Below are 15514 nucleotides of genomic sequence, written 5' to 3' on the forward strand. Positions count from 1 at the left end.
TTTCAAGAAGAAATGATACTTGAAGTGCACGGTTATTAAGCAGTCATTAAGTCACCCCAATTTCTTTCCTTTGGATGACTGTTTTAACTCTCCACTTTTCATTAGAGTCTTGCTTTCCAGTCTTTAACATTCTGGTGCTTGTCTTTTGTTTTCTAGAGATTCCTTTGGAAAGCCTTGGGAACCACCTTAGCATCCTGCCAAGATACAGACTTTGTAAGCTCACAGATTAGGGAATTTCTGATTTCTCCCAACCAACTGGGAGACCAACGACAGGTGGGACTCCTTTCTCTCAATTTCCTCTTAGGACAAAGAGAATTCATTCCACCCAGAAAACCTCTGACAGTTCTTATGATAATGTCTCGCTTATTCAAAATTATCCACAAATACATTCAGAATAGTCCAACAGAAGTTTTCAGGAAAACGACACTTTCCTGTTTAAATATTGATACTCCATTATTTAACCAGGTTTGTGAAAATATTGAAAAATGAATTTCAATCCTTCTTACTCAACATGAGCATCTTTAATATATTTTGGCATTGGCTTTATAACTTAAGAGTATGATCATAAACATCAAAATCATTGAATTTACAAGCCAAAGGTAATCTTATAATACCATTGGTTTTCAACCTAGAGTAAAAATAAGTGGAACCTGGAGAGCTTTGGCAAAGCCCTTTTACCTATTCCCATCCTAGCCTAGACTGGAGAGGACATGTGAACGTGGAGGAGGGAGAGGATGTATATTTGAAAAAAAACGAAAAAGAAAACTCCTCAGGCTAATAAAGGCTGCCTAGTATAAAATAAATTATTTTATTTAATGCGTTGTGTTACATACTCTCCTCAGAAATTATGAGGTGTTTAGGGTTCTTTCTCCAATAGTAAATGTCCGGAAACCACTAAACTTACTGAAGTTTTGAAACTGCTCTTGTATGGCTATTGTTCCTTCTTTTTCTTGTCAAATATTCACTTGTCATTTATTGCTCTTGGTATTTCTAACACCACTTTCCCCATCCAAGTTGCCCTTTTACTTCTGCTATAGGATAGGAAACAAAGTACGTTTATTTTAGATATGAGCACACAATCAGACTCTCATTCAAGGTCTGAGGGTTTCACAAACTTTGTGACTTCCATTTGAGTTTTTCAAATTCCTTTTTCATTTAACTTCACTTCAAGTTCTCGAGTGTGTCCCCCACACTGAGTCACTTAGTAAATGACTTCTAGGTGGGTAAGGTGTTAATACGCAACTTTCTTAATCTCATGAGCCCATTGACTTTCCGTCTCCTAAGCATGGCTCACATAACGCCGGAGCCCAGATTCTGGCATCAGACTAGCTGGACTCAAATCTTGGCTCCACAATATACTATCTGTATTCCTCAGGTGCCTCCAAAGTAAAATAAGGGAAAATAGAACACTTCTCGAAGCTCCTATTCCTGGAGAGGGCTGAGTGAGAAGTTTCAGGGGAGGAAATTTAAGATTAAGAATGCAACTGTGAGAAACTGGAGACAGAAATAAGACCAAGGGAAAGTGTGCAGATTTGAGGGCCAAGTTGGGGTTGAAATCATCTTCTACCGCTACTGATTGTCTCTGTGGTGTCACTTGTTCTCTAGCAGCATCCAGAAGACCAGGTGTGGGGACAGATGATCAGTAAATTAGAGAGTCAAATTTACCCAGGGCTTGGGTTTTCCCAGACTTAAATGACAGAAGGACAATGGGACACAGATCACAGAGTGAAAAAGTTGGGGAAGGAGACAAGAAGTTAGGAAGATGAGTTGAGAGAGGAGAAACACAGAGCATTATGAGGCGGGAGCACAAAGAGGATAAAAGATACAGACGGGTTTGTATCTTAAGCCATGACCAAGGAGCACAGCGATGTCAGGCCACAAGCCTTTAAGGAATTCTTCCAGGCATCTTCTGGTGACAGAGGATGTGTGGCCTGACATCCAAGGACCAAGAACAGTGCTGGTTGAGACCTTGGTGACAATGGTCTAGTCCCTGAGTTCTCACAGTGACTCTAGCGGGGTTATGCAACCAAGTGAAATTTAACAGTTTTCATGAACAAACTGCCATGTAGGTACTGTGGTGAAATCAGCCTGGGGCTAGAGAATCGGAGAGGGGACAATGTGGGTAAGGAGAAGATAACCTTAGAGAGTGCAACAGGAGCTACCAGTGTTCAAAAACTTAACTACTTAAGATATAACAAAGCTTTAGCAGCAGAGTGATCCTTTGTAAATGTCAGTCAACTCTAGCTCAAAAAACAGCCCTGGGCTTTCCACCAATCTAAGAAAAAAAATACAAAATCTTGAATGCAGTCTAAAGGGCCCCACTCAAACCAACCCCTACCTCCTCTCTGACCTCATCTTGCACTGCTCTTCTCCTTGATCATTCACTTGGTCTCCCTTGGTGGACCTCAGGGCCTTTGCACTCACCTTCTCACGGTTTGGAACTGTTCTTCCCAGATAGTCCAATAGCTCATTCCCTCACTTATTTCAGGGCTCTGCTAAATGTTACCTGTTAATGAGGCCTTCTCTGCAAGCTCCCCCAAACCTGCAGTCTCTATTCTCTTTTCTTATCTCCATAGCACTTATCAGTATGTAACATTCTAACATACATTTACATGTTTACTGAATTGATGGGTTTACTTAATGTCACTGTCACACACTCCACAAGGTTGTACACTCCACAAGGACAGGGAGTCAGTGTGTTCTGTTCACTATTGTCTCCCCGGCACCTAGAAGAGTGCCTGACACACAATAGGTGCTCAATAAATATTTGTTGCCCGGTAAAACTCAAAATCTCATATCTTTTCTGATTTTAGGGAATAACATCAATTTTAGGCTACTGTGCCGAGAAACACTTTGATATTGTTTTAAAAGTTCTTAAAACATTCCAAGATCGGGAAAAGTTTTTCATGAATCGATGTAAGGTAAAAAGAATAATCTTCCACTCCAAAGCACTAGGTCGTTGCAAGAACGAACACCGATTCGCTCAATGAATATCCCTTCTCCGTATTATGCTTATTCTTGCCCCCAGATCTTCATTCCAGGTCAGAACTGTCTGAGCCCAGGCCCTGTAGAATGACCAGCTATATAACAAGTTGACTCCATTTCCTGTCACTAATGCTGACCTGGAAGGGCCTAAGGAACCCTGTGTGTGCCTAGGTTTGTCCCTCTGCCAGCTGTTCGGGCCTCATGGACCCTTTCCATTGCATACACTCTACTTCCCTGAAGGAGAGGGACTCAATAAGTAAAAATTAACTCAAGCTTCTCACAGATACCTCTGTTAAAGCTGGAGAGCTCCACAGCACAATCCTAGGTGTTTCAATTTGGACAAGCAAGAGCATCAGTTTTAGACTAATTTTAATCATCCCTGTCCCACTTCTTAATCTCAGTAGTGGTCCATAGGATTAAGAAAAAACGTGAGCGAAAAGGAAACTCCTTCAGTCATAATTTTCATCTCTCTTTCCTCATCTTCAGGGTATTTTTTCTGGGAAAAAGAGCCTGACCAAGACCGACGTCATGGTGATCTACGGAGTGGTGGCCCTCCACGCTCCCAAGACTCAACTCCTCACCAGGCTCGACCAAGACATTGTATCCCAAGTCCTGTTTCTTTATGGCCAGTGCTCTCAGGTAACGGCCAACACAGGGCTGCCTCGTTTTCCAGGTTGGAGTATCCAAACCTTGGAGGGGCTCAGCTCTTGGGAATTTTCATGCTCAAAGGATACAGGCCAAAGGAAAGATAAGATCTGGTATGTTTGGAGGATGAGAACATACGGGAACAGAGAAATTTATTCTGAAACAGGGTTAGGTGGTTTGCTTCTTTCCTAAGACCTCGGGCAGTTCATGTCTTCCCACTCCAGGATGCCTTCCTAGATCAGTTGTACCCATAGTGGTCTCACCGCCTTTGAACTGAAAATAATCATTCCTGCACTACTGTAGGGCAGCTGACTTGTTACTTCCCTGCAATAGTCTGCCTGTAATAGTTGTTTAACCTTTTACGTGGTAATATTGATAAACCACCTAAAACAGTGCCTCACAAATGCTAAGTGCCACATCTATGTTTTTAAATGAATAAAATACGTCATATATCAATCTACTCAATCCACCTCATGTTGTGCTATTTTCCCCCTCCACACTCATCCCAGCCACCCTGAGCATCCCTGATGTTCCTCAGACATGCCAAGAACGTCCCTGCCTTGGAACCACCGCATTGAGTTGGAATTCCTCTGATCATTTCTGTCTCCCATAGGACCTTTCTGTATCCTTAGTAAAGTGCTTTATACCTATTGTCAATTCAGCCATTTTGCTGACAGTACCAAGTTAGCCACCTAAGAGTCACCTAGGGATCAAGCGTAAAGTATAGCTTCCCAGAGTCACTTTCTATGGAAGTTGATTCAGTAGGTCTGGGATGGAGTCTGACATCTTTATTTTTAAAAGATTTACGAATGATTCTTGTCCACAGCCAGGTCTGCGGAGCTTTCATTGATTACGTGCACATCTGCTTCCCTCATTAGATTGTCGGCACCTTGATGCTAGGGACTGTACCTGACGCTCCCTTATCTCCTCTTCTGTGCCCTCCTCAAACCAACCATTGTATAAATCTGTGCTCTTGACATTTATTCACGTGTGTATGTGATAAGAATGGAATCCTAGGGAGCTCACGATATCGTAGATCTAAGTATATGTTATTGGAAAGTGGAGGGCAGTGACCTGCACACTTCAGTTTCATGAGAATTACCTGGAAAGTCTATTAAAAATAGAGAGCCCTAATGAATCACCATCGTCAGAGATGGATCACTTGTATTTTTATCACGCTCCTTGAAAGGTGATTCCGATGTACCCAAAATTTAATAAGAACTGATGAGAACCGAAAACATCATTTAAAAAAGATGTTTTACGTTACATTAATTTTAGTCCATCATTGAGAAAAATTATGATAAAAATAAAGGAAAGAGATAAAGATGTTTTAAATAAAGAAGAATGTATACTTTCAAGGTACAGTCAGTTCTGCTATAACACAGGAAATGCACAAGATAGTACAAGGAAAACCATAGAGATTATGGGGGAACGAAGTGAGAGGCGCAACTTTCAAAAGACCCCATCAATGACATATTAAAAAGACAGGAATCTAATTTTAAAAACAATTTTTAAAAAACTAATTAAGAAATACAAAAATGCTATAAAAAATTGTGGCACTTTTTCTTGAAAAACACTTGAAGTCAGTTGTGAAAATTGTGAGTTCTTATGAGATGGTGGCGGGAAGGAGGGTTACCTGAAATCTGAAGGACAGTTGTAAGGCCAGATTTGGATGGGAGTGGCTCATAACACACACATGTCTGAAGTCGTGCGTGTGTGCTTGCGGGTGTGTGCGCTTTGAGTATTCCTACGCGGCTCAGTTCAGCTGCTGCACCTTCTTGCTGTCACAGAAAAAAGGGTGCATGAGAAACACAAGCTCAGTATATGCTCAAAGCGTTCCCTCCTATATCGATTTCCTTGGAACAGATTTGCATTTTCAACACAAGTGTTACAGCAGAACTGACTGTATTCTCAGTTCCAAAGTTAGCTGCCCTATTAACTTTCATTTTGTAACTTTTCACTGCTCTTTCCCCCAAGAGCCTTTTCCCTTTTTCTTACCAAAGTCTGGCAGAACCTCTTGAAACTGACTGTGAAGGCTGAAAACCCAAAGCCTTGACATTTTGATGCTGCCTTCTGTAGCTTGGTCATGACTCACTTGGGGGAAAGGATCTGCGAACGTACAAGGTCTCACTTTGAAAATGGAGGAGGAAGCGGACGGCCCCGCCCCTTGTCCTGCTTCGCTGTTGCCCTTCAGGCTAGTGGATGGGTCTTTCTGTTGGGGTGAGGGAACTCTAACTGCTGCTCTAGTATCTGTTTTCACTTTGGTGTTTCAGGTCCTGGGCATGTCTGTGATGAACAAGGTATGCGATTTATTTAATATATTTGAATACATATATTTGAATATAAATATATTTGAATATAAATCATGCTCCCTGGAAGGCGAGTAAGCATAGCTATCCTCTTGATTTGATTCCCGAGGAAAGGTTCCCAGTCTATAACAAAGTAATCCAATTCTGAAGCCAGGATCCCTGAGCCTAGTCTAGGACAGAACAAGGAGCTGTATTTGGTTTCAGATGGTTTGGAAGTTAGGCTATAAACTAGAGCAGTGTTTTCAGAACTGTAGGTTGTGACCCACCAGTAGACCATGAAATCAATTTAGCAGATCTAATAGATCACAACCAGTAAATGTTTTGTAATGAAATAAAAGGAAATAGAAGAGTACATTGCATATAGTGATAAGTATCACAAAACTTTTATTTCAGTTATACATTATATATATTTTGTGCATGTAAGTACTGGGTGGAACTGTAGACTGTTTACTACTGTGGTTTATGGTCACAAAAGTTTGAAAGCCGTTGCTGTAAAGAAACCTCGTCCATGAGGGGAGGAGGTGGTTAGAGATTGACCTCTGTTTTTCAACGTCCCTGAAACTTACGTCTTAGACTCAGGTAGAGATGGCAAAAGGAGCAGAGATTCTTGCTCCTATCTGGGCACGGATTTCAACCCTAGGTCAAGTGTTTATAAAATCAGCTGTGGTGCCTAAGACCTTGGCTTGCACCATGAATCATTTTCCTTTAGGACATGGATGTGCAAATGAGTTTCACAAGAAGTATCACTGAGATTGGCATAGCTGTCCAAGATGCTGAGGATCAAGGGTTCAAGTTTTCCTACAAGGAGGTCCTGCTGGGTTACATGCTGGTGAGTGTGCAGAGAGGACACCGGCAAGGCCCTGAGAAGTCCATTACCAAGAGTACAAGGCTCTCTTTTAAAATATGAGTTAAACTACTTGCCAGCCCCAAGGAACATATCTCTGCCGTATTTCTGCCATAGGACACCCAACCATCCCATGAGGTTGCAGCTGCATCTAGAAGCTCCCCGATCCTTTCTGAGACACTTCACCTCCTTGTTTGTATTGCAGGACTTCATCAGAGACGAGCCCCTGGATTCCTTAGCTAGCCCTGTTCGGTGGAAAGCCTTAATCGCCATCAGATACCTCAGGTAGAGAATTGCTGTGGTTCTCATTGAAAAAATGTTTCCTCCCCCATATCCGCCTCCTGATGAACTGACTTACCCGTCAGCACCCCCTCCCAGAAATGAACTCAGTTCATCAATGGGTTATTTTAAATAGGGGCTTTTTCTCTTTCCGGAGTTACAGAACTGCCTGAGAGGCTGATTATTTGATGACTGGCAGGGCCTAAGGAGCTACTTAATGAGTCAGATTTATTGATATATGAGAACTGAAATTTCTGTGCAAAGGGAAATTTCTCTTCCTAGGTCTTGGCCTGGAGGCAAATTTTGCTCTTCCCATTAAAAACTTATGAAAGCTTTAATCACGTCCTAGTTGGCTGGCAGCAACAAGCCTGAAGGAGAAAATAAGTTGAAGCAAATTTTTAAAATAATATTTTCCCCTGCAGTAAAAAAAAAAAAAAAAAAAAAAATAGAAATTCACTGTTAAAACTTGGAAACTATAGAAAGTTTTTAGAAATAATAAAAATCACCCTAATCCTCCCCCTGTTGTCAACATTTTGGTATATTTCCTTCAAGTCTTTGCTTCTGGTCTTCCCTCCTGGTTACAGAGTTGGGGTTCTACTCTGCATATGAGTTCTCATCCTGCTTTGTCTCATTTTGCCTTACATGTTTCCACATTATTACCAATTCTTAACAAACGTTATTCTTTCCCCATTAAAATTTTTTTAATTGTGGTAAAATACACATAACACAAAATTTACCATCGTAGCCATTTTCCAGTGTACAGTTCAGGAGTGTTAAGTGCATTCACACTGTCGTGCGTCTGATCTTCAGAACTCTTCATTTTACCAAACGGAAACTCTATATCTGTTAACAACAGCTCTTCATTCCCTCCTCCCGTCAGCCCCGGGCAACCACCATTCTGCTTTCTGTCTCTATGAAGTTTATACTTTAAGTACCTCATGTAACAGACATCATACAATATTTGTCTTTTGGTACCTGGCTTATTCACTTAGAATAGTGTCCTCAAGATCCATCCATGTTGTAGCATGCATCAGAACTTCATTCCTTTATAAGGGCAAATAATATTTCATTTTATGTGTATCCCATATTTTGTTAATCTATTCGTCTGATGGACATTCATCTGATAGGTTGTTTTCACATTTTGGCTATTATGGATAAGACTGCTATGAACTTGGGCAGGCAAATATCTCTTCCAGATCCTGCTTTGAATTCTTCTGGGTATATACCCAAAAGTAGGATTGCTGGATCAGATGGTAATTTGATTTTTAATTTTTTCAGGGACCACCATACTGTTTTTTATAGCAGTGGCACCATTTTCCGTTCCCATCAACAGTGCACAAGGGTTCTAATTTTTTCATTTTCTTGCCAACACATTTTCTGTTTGCTTTTTTTAATAGTAGCCATCCTACTGCGTGTAAGGTGGTATCTCATTGTGGTTTTAAGTTGCATTTCCCCAAATGATTAGTGACTTTGAGCATCTTTTCCTATACTTACTGTCTATTTGTATATCTTCTTTGGAGAAACATCTATTCAACTCCTTTGCCCATTTTCGTATCAGTTCTTTACTTTTTGCTGTTGTTGAGTTGTAGGAGTCCTTTATATATTCTGGATATTAGCCCCTCATCAAATATATGATTTGCAAGTATTTCTCCCATTTCAAAAGTTGTCTTTTTACTCTATTAATTATGTCCTTTGATGTACAGAAGTTTTTAATTTTGTTGTAGTCCTATTTGTCTATTTGTACTTTTATTGCCTGTGCTTTTAGTGTCATATCCAAGAAATCATTGCCAAATCCAATATCATGAAGAGTCCCCCCATGTTTTCTTCTAAGAGTTAAATAGTTTTAGCTCTTACATTTAGGTCTTTGATTTATTTTGAGTTGATTTTTGTATATAGTATAAGGAAAGTGTCCAACTTCATTCTTTTGAGTGTGGATATCCATTTTTCCCAAAACCATTTGTTGAAAAGACTTTTCTTTCTCTCATTGAATGGTCTCAGAACCCTTGTTGAAAATCACTTGACCATATATGCTAGAATTTTTTTTTCTTAGAGATTGGCACCTGAGCTAACATCTGTTACCAATCCTTTTTTTTTTCTTCTTCTTCTCCCCAAAGCCCCCCAGTACGTAGTTGTATATTCTAGTTGTAGGTCCTTCTGGCTCTGCTCTGTGGGGCACTGCCTCAGCATGGCTGGATGAGCAGTGCTAGGTCCACACCTGGGATCCAAACTGGTGAAACCATGGGCCTCTGAAGCAGAGCGAGTTAACTTAACCACTTGGCCACGGGGCTGCCCCCTATGCTAGAATTTATTTCTGGGCTGTCTATTCTATTCCACTGGTCTATATGTTTGTCAGTTCATGCCAGTACCACACTTTTTTGATTACTGTGGTTTTGTAAGAAGTTTTGAAACCAGGAAGCATGAGACCTCTAACTGTGTTCTTTTTCAAGATTGTTTTGATTATTTAGGATCCTTTGAGATTCCATATGAATTTTAGGATGGATTTTGTTATTTCTGCAAAAAGTACCATTCGGATTTTGATAGTGATTGCATTAAATCTGTATATTGCTTTGGGAAGTATGGACATCTTAACAATGGTAAGTACTAGAATCCATGAGCATGGAATGTGTTTCCATTTCTTTTTATCTTCTTTAATTTTCTTTAGCAAAGTTATGTGGTTTTCAGTGTACAAGTCTTTCAATTCCTTGGTCAAGTTTATTTCTAAGTATTTTATTCTTTTTGATGCTATTTTAAATGGAATTGTTAATTTTCTTTCATTGTTCATCATTAGTATATAGAAATGCAACTGATTTTTGTGTATTGATTTTTGTATTCTGCAATTTTGCTGAATTTATTAGTTCTAATAGTTTTGTTGTGGAGTCTTGAGGGTTTTCTATATATAAGATCATGTCATCTGCAAACAGAGACAGTTTTGTTTCTTCCTTTCCAATCTGGATGCCTTTTATTTCTTTTTTCTTGCTTAATCACTCTGGCCAGAACTTCTAGTACTATGTTAAATAGAAGTGGCAAAAGCAAGCATCCTTGTCTTGTTCCCAATCTTAGAGGGAAAGTTGTTAGTCTTTCACCATTGAGTATGGTGATAGCTCTGGGCTTTTCATATATGATCTTTGTTATGTTGAGGTAACAAATATCATTCTTAATAGCTGCCTAATAGTTTGTTGTATAGGTACACCTCATATTACTTATCCAAACTCCTTTTGCCATATTTAATTGTGGCTTGTTTCTAAAAACTATAAATAATGCTTTAGTGAACACCTTTGTGCAAAAAGTGCCTTCTCAACTTTTAATTATAAAAGTTGACAGTTGGTTCAACAAATAGTATTGAGTTGCATCCATGTATCAGGCATTGAGCTAGGTTCTAAAGGATAGTGTTGAACAAAATGTGGCCTTGCCCTGAAGGAGTTTTGCCTACTGAGGAAAATAGATGCAAAACACATCGACGTGATTTCTCTAAAATATGGTAAGAAGCAAGATAAGGGAAGGCACAAGTTGCCATATTTGTAAAGTTGAGGGAGGTTTGAAGAAAACTCAAATAAATAAACTTTGAAGATGAATTAAGAATTAACCAGGCTCTTGAACAGTGTTGTCAAGTAGAAATATACTACAACTCACATATGTCATTTAAAATTTTTCTAGTAGCCTCTTTTAAACATGTGAAAAGAAATAAGTTAAATGAATTTTAATAATTATTTTTTAATCTAATACGTTCAGTATATTGTTTCAACATATATTCAATATTAAAAAGTAATGAGACAATTTATATGATTTTTTATAGCAAATCTTCAAAGTCTAGTGAGGTTTATAATTACAGCATACCTTAAATCAGACCAGCCACAACTCAAGCGTTCAGTACCCAGATGTTGGTAACGGCCACCCTCACTTGGATGGGACACCTATAGAACTTGCAAACTAATTTCTAATGATAGAAAGCAAATCAGTGGTTGCTTGGGGCCAGGGTGGAGGGAGAGAGGAACTGCAAAGGGGCAGAAGGGAAACTGGGAGTGATAGGAATGCTCTGTGTTGAGTAGAGTGGTAGTTTTATGGCTGTAAAACTCATTTAATTGTACACTTTAAATGGACGTAGTTTGTTGTGCATCAATTATACCTCAATAAGTTGATTTTTTTTAAAAGTCAGCCATATAATAAGGATGAGAAGACTGTTCAGCATATGTGAGCACATTTAACATTTTCAATGGAGTTGTCCAGTTGGTACTGAGTTTTACTCTCCTGTGAGAGAACCAATTTCACCCTGCCCTGACAGTGTCATCATTTTTATTTTCTTTGCTAATTTGTTCACTGACAAGTGTTATCGTATTCTTAATTTACATTTAATAACAAATGGGGTTTTTCATGTTTATTGAACATTTTTATTTTCCCAAGTTATGTCCAAGTTTGTTTATATCCTCATGATGTCACTAGTAAATGTCAGGGAGAAAGAAAGACAGAAAAAGAGAGAGGGAGAGAGGGAGGGAGGGAGGAAGGAAGATTCCAATATCATTTATTCAATTGTGCATTCATAAGAACCTATAGTATGTGTGACACTACATATAACATGAAAGAACATATGAAATTGATAAAACTCACTGCTCTTTCTCTCTCTTACAAACACACACACGCGCACACCAAGTGTGGAAGAAAGCAAGTAGGTTAATGTTACCACAGATCATATAATAAAGGGTTAAGTAATGCAAAGCAAGTAATGACGTTTATCATTCCAATAAGTTAGAACTGAGGCATGTTGACTGTGCTCACCAGTACAGTCTGACTCCACGTCCCCAGTCTCTCTCTATTCCTGTCACTACCTCCCTCGACATCCCAACAAGTCAGAAAATGTATCTGACCCCTTCAGATGTGATTAGCAATTCTTGGGAACTCTAGTGGGTTATGTTTTGTTTGTCATCATAATATCCATCCCTCCACGTGGTTCTCGTTTCAGTAAACTGAAACCTCAGCTTTCACTAAATGACAATCTTAATATTCTTGAAGAGAATGTTCGGAGGCTGCTGCCCCTTCCACCTCTGGAAAAACTCAAAAATGAGGGCGAGACAGACAAGGACAAGGAGCGCATCACTGTATGTGGGGGTGAGGCCCGAGGAGAATAAAGAACCGCAGGGAGCCTTCACTCTCTCACCTCAGCCTGACACTCACACTCACATTTGATTTCAGTTTCTCTATGAACGATCGATGGACGCTCTAGGGAAGCTGCTGCGGACCATGATCTGGGATAATGTGAAAGCAGACGACTGTCACGAAATGTTTAACGTGAGTGGGGCCTCCGCTCAAACTGATTCCCATATTCCCTCATCTCTGCGGCTCTGCTCCAAACCCTACCTCACCCTCTTCACAGGGAGACGTCCAGCCTGACCCACTTAACCCATCCCATAGGGCCAGTCCACTTAAAAAGTGTGTGGGGGGAGGTGAGCACCCTGTTACTGAAGAGGCAGGGAGAGAGCAAGAGCGAGAGAATGTGAATGACTGAATATGAAGAATACTAAAGAAAGGATGTTTATTCTTTGACCAACAGCTTCTCCGAATGTGGCTTGTTTCACAAAAAGACTGGGAAAGAGAAAGAGCCTTCCAGATCACTGCACAAGTGCTGACAAATGATATTGAGGTACGTAATTCCTTGGAATGAATAGATTTCACTGCTTGCTAACAGCAGGGATCTCTGAAGCCTCTGGAATCCCAAAGCCCTGCGTGATGGACCTCCAGTCCCAGAATGGAGGGCTTTCCAGAGAACCACCCAGGAGGTCTCCCCTAGCCCCAGGAGGCAGCAAGTACTCCTGGAGTGAGCTATTTGGTTGTCTTTGCATGCTTGCTTGCTTTTCCACTGCCCTTAAAAGGAAAGTTCAAGATTCAATTTCATTCTAAGGACCTGCAGGGAGAAAACAAGGGGCTTAGTATCCAGTGTTGGGAATATCCTGGGATCTCATCAAGCCACCCAATCACCTTGGGGGCCCCCCCTTTGTCCTGCAGGCACCAGAGGAGTTTAAAATCGGCTCGCTCCTCGGTCTCCTGGCTCCTCACTCCTGTGACACCCTGCCCACCATCCGTCAGGCAGCTGCTAGCTCGGCTATTGGTCTGTTCTGTATAAAAGGTGAGCAAAAGATGAGAAACACACAAATGAAGAAAAGATATCTCTTTTCTTTTGTTCTCACTTTTTCTCCTTATACATCTATGTCTCTCTCTTTCCTCTTCTCTCTCTCTCTCTCTCTCTCTTCCCCTAGGCCAGCCATTTCTGAGTTCTAATACCTTAATTATATCACAGAATTTGTCTCTGTTGGGTCTTTTTTCCTTGGTAGCTCTGTTTTTCTTTTTTTAAAATAAAGATGATAACACCAAAGCATCATAAAGATCCATTAAAGCTGGGAAAATGTTTTGAGAGTGTCCGATTTAAATTGCTGAGCAATTGGGCATATTAGCAATGCTTCCTCTATTACATGGTTTTCTTCAGGAAGAAATTGCACCATTATTCCGGTGCTAAGTGACTTTCAAAGTTCTCTGAAAATAACGTTGTGGAGATTTCTCCAGCTTGCCTAACAGGACCTCTGTCTGCTCTCAGAGTAGGTGTGAATAACTGTCAGCATCAGTAAATGTAGGGAACTTTAAAACCTCAGTCTCAGGCTGAAACCTGGCCTCCTTCTAGCTTAAAACAGCAGGTGTCTCACCAAGAACAGCTCTGCACTGTGGTTCGCCCAGTGCAGCCAGGAGCCCTCGGTCTAGCTTTAATGCCATCTCATACCTATGTTCAGCTCTTCGTTCATTTAGGTACTCGGAAAATATTTACTGAATGCCTTTCCATGTGCCAAGCACTGTTCTGATGCTAGGGACGCAGAGCTATTACAAGCCTAAGATTCATAGAAGAAAAACGTGTTAAAGCCAAAAGGTGGGATTTGGTTGGGGATGTGTGGTAGTCAGTCAAAAAGAGAAAACCATTCTGCAGCTCTAGAATAGAGATGGAATAAGTCTGCATTTAAAAACTGTATTGACGATCACTTATGCAGTTGCTGATGCTCCTATTACAATAGTTACCTTTCCATTTTCCCCAAAGTGTCTCACCGCAGAATGGAACTCCAACAAAGAGAGCGGGATGGCAGAGTCGTAAGAGCCTGGGCGCTGGTATCAGACAGACCAGGTTCAAATTCCAACTCTCCTGTTTTCACTCACTGCATGACCATGGCCAAATGGCTTCACGTCTCTCTGCCTCAACTTTCTCATCGGCAAATAACGGGAGAGTCTGCCTCCAGTGATCTTTATGAGTAATAAATGAGATCATTGTATGCAGAGTATTTATATTTAGTATGGTGCGCAGCGTGTAAAAACTACTCAATACCTGTTTGGTCTTATGCTCACCATCTCATCAGACAGGCTTTAGTGTGTTTGTTAAAGGCGTCCAGCAGCTGAATTAGCGTCACATCAAAATACAGCCAGCCTCCTCAGCCCTTATCGGGTCTTTGAACTCTTACATCCGTCTCCCTTCATTGATTTTAGGCATTCGCCTGGAAGTGGAAAGACTGCAGGGTTTGCAGGAAGGCCTGCAAAGTGATGATGTGCATGTCCAGATCAAGATTTCTTCTAAAATAGCAAAGGTAATAGATACAGAGGACTGGCCAAGGGATGTAAAGATGATCCTGGGTTGGTTTTCAAATGAGGAAGCTGTGTACTCACCACTACCGAGGAGGGCAACCGTCTAGCCATTCAAGTTGAACGAAAGAAAGACCTTTGTTCTGTCATTTATTGACTCCGGGCACAAGGGCCCAGTCAGCACCTGCTACTGATCATTTTACACTCTGGGAAATGTTGTGAACCAAAAAGACCTTTCCGGGGTGAGGGAGGCGGTGGCATGGAGTGGAAGGAATAATAGCCTGGAGTCCGTCAGATAAGCTCTCGTGTGTTCTTCTTGAAACTCAGTCTCCTAATCTTCAAAAAAATGCCTAACTTACTTCTCAGAGTGGTTATGAGGATTGGTTGACCAATTCATTCATTTATTCAATCATTTGTTCACTCACCTAATGTGTCCTGTTCATCTACCATGTGCCAGACTTTGTTCTAGGCTCTAAGAATAGAAAAAGACAAAATGCCTGCCCTCGTTCAGCTTGCATCCTAGTAGATGGAGTCAGCCAAAGAAATAACATATCAAGTAGTTATAATTGAGAAACATAAAGTTAAGGGAATAGAGAGTAAGAGTAGGATAATCCCCTGGAAAAGCCTACTCTGAAAGAGAGAACCATGGAGACATCTGGAAAAGATCATTCCAGGCAGAGGAGAAATAGCAAGTACAAAAGCCCTGAGGTGGAAAAAGAAGTGGATAATGAGACCCAAGTGGTAGCCAAGGGCTGACTGAGGTGCCTTCCAGGCCTTGTGAAGGACCTTGGTTTTTACTCCAATTGAAATCAAAAGCCAGCAGAGGGTTTTGATTTCAGGCCCACTACAT

The 15514-nt window shown here is 40.7% G+C and overlaps 1 protein-coding gene across 2 annotated transcripts in view; it reads left to right on the forward strand.

Annotated features, from left to right (window-relative positions):
* The window catches only part of MROH2B (maestro heat like repeat family member 2B), a 56552-nt gene that overhangs the window by 26603 nt on the left and 14435 nt on the right, over positions 1-15514 (forward strand). For both annotated transcript variants that reach the window (XR_011530344.1, XM_070586902.1), the window contains exons 19-29: positions 157-273; positions 2814-2921; positions 3472-3624; positions 5904-5930; positions 6649-6768; positions 6989-7068; positions 12017-12152; positions 12247-12342; positions 12605-12694; positions 13057-13177; positions 14572-14669. Coding sequence is in view for 1 of the 2 variants with exons in the window: in XM_070586902.1 (XP_070443003.1) it covers positions 157-273; positions 2814-2921; positions 3472-3624; positions 5904-5930; positions 6649-6768; positions 6989-7068; positions 12017-12152; positions 12247-12342; positions 12605-12694; positions 13057-13177; positions 14572-14669 (1146 nt within the window). In the remaining variant the exon portion in view is untranslated. The remainder of the gene's footprint in view (positions 1-156; positions 274-2813; positions 2922-3471; positions 3625-5903; positions 5931-6648; positions 6769-6988; positions 7069-12016; positions 12153-12246; positions 12343-12604; positions 12695-13056; positions 13178-14571; positions 14670-15514) is intronic.

This window comes from Equus przewalskii, chromosome 20 (assembly GCF_037783145.1).
Source record: "Equus przewalskii isolate Varuska chromosome 20, EquPr2, whole genome shotgun sequence".
Taxonomy (NCBI): domain Eukaryota; kingdom Metazoa; phylum Chordata; class Mammalia; order Perissodactyla; family Equidae; genus Equus; species Equus przewalskii.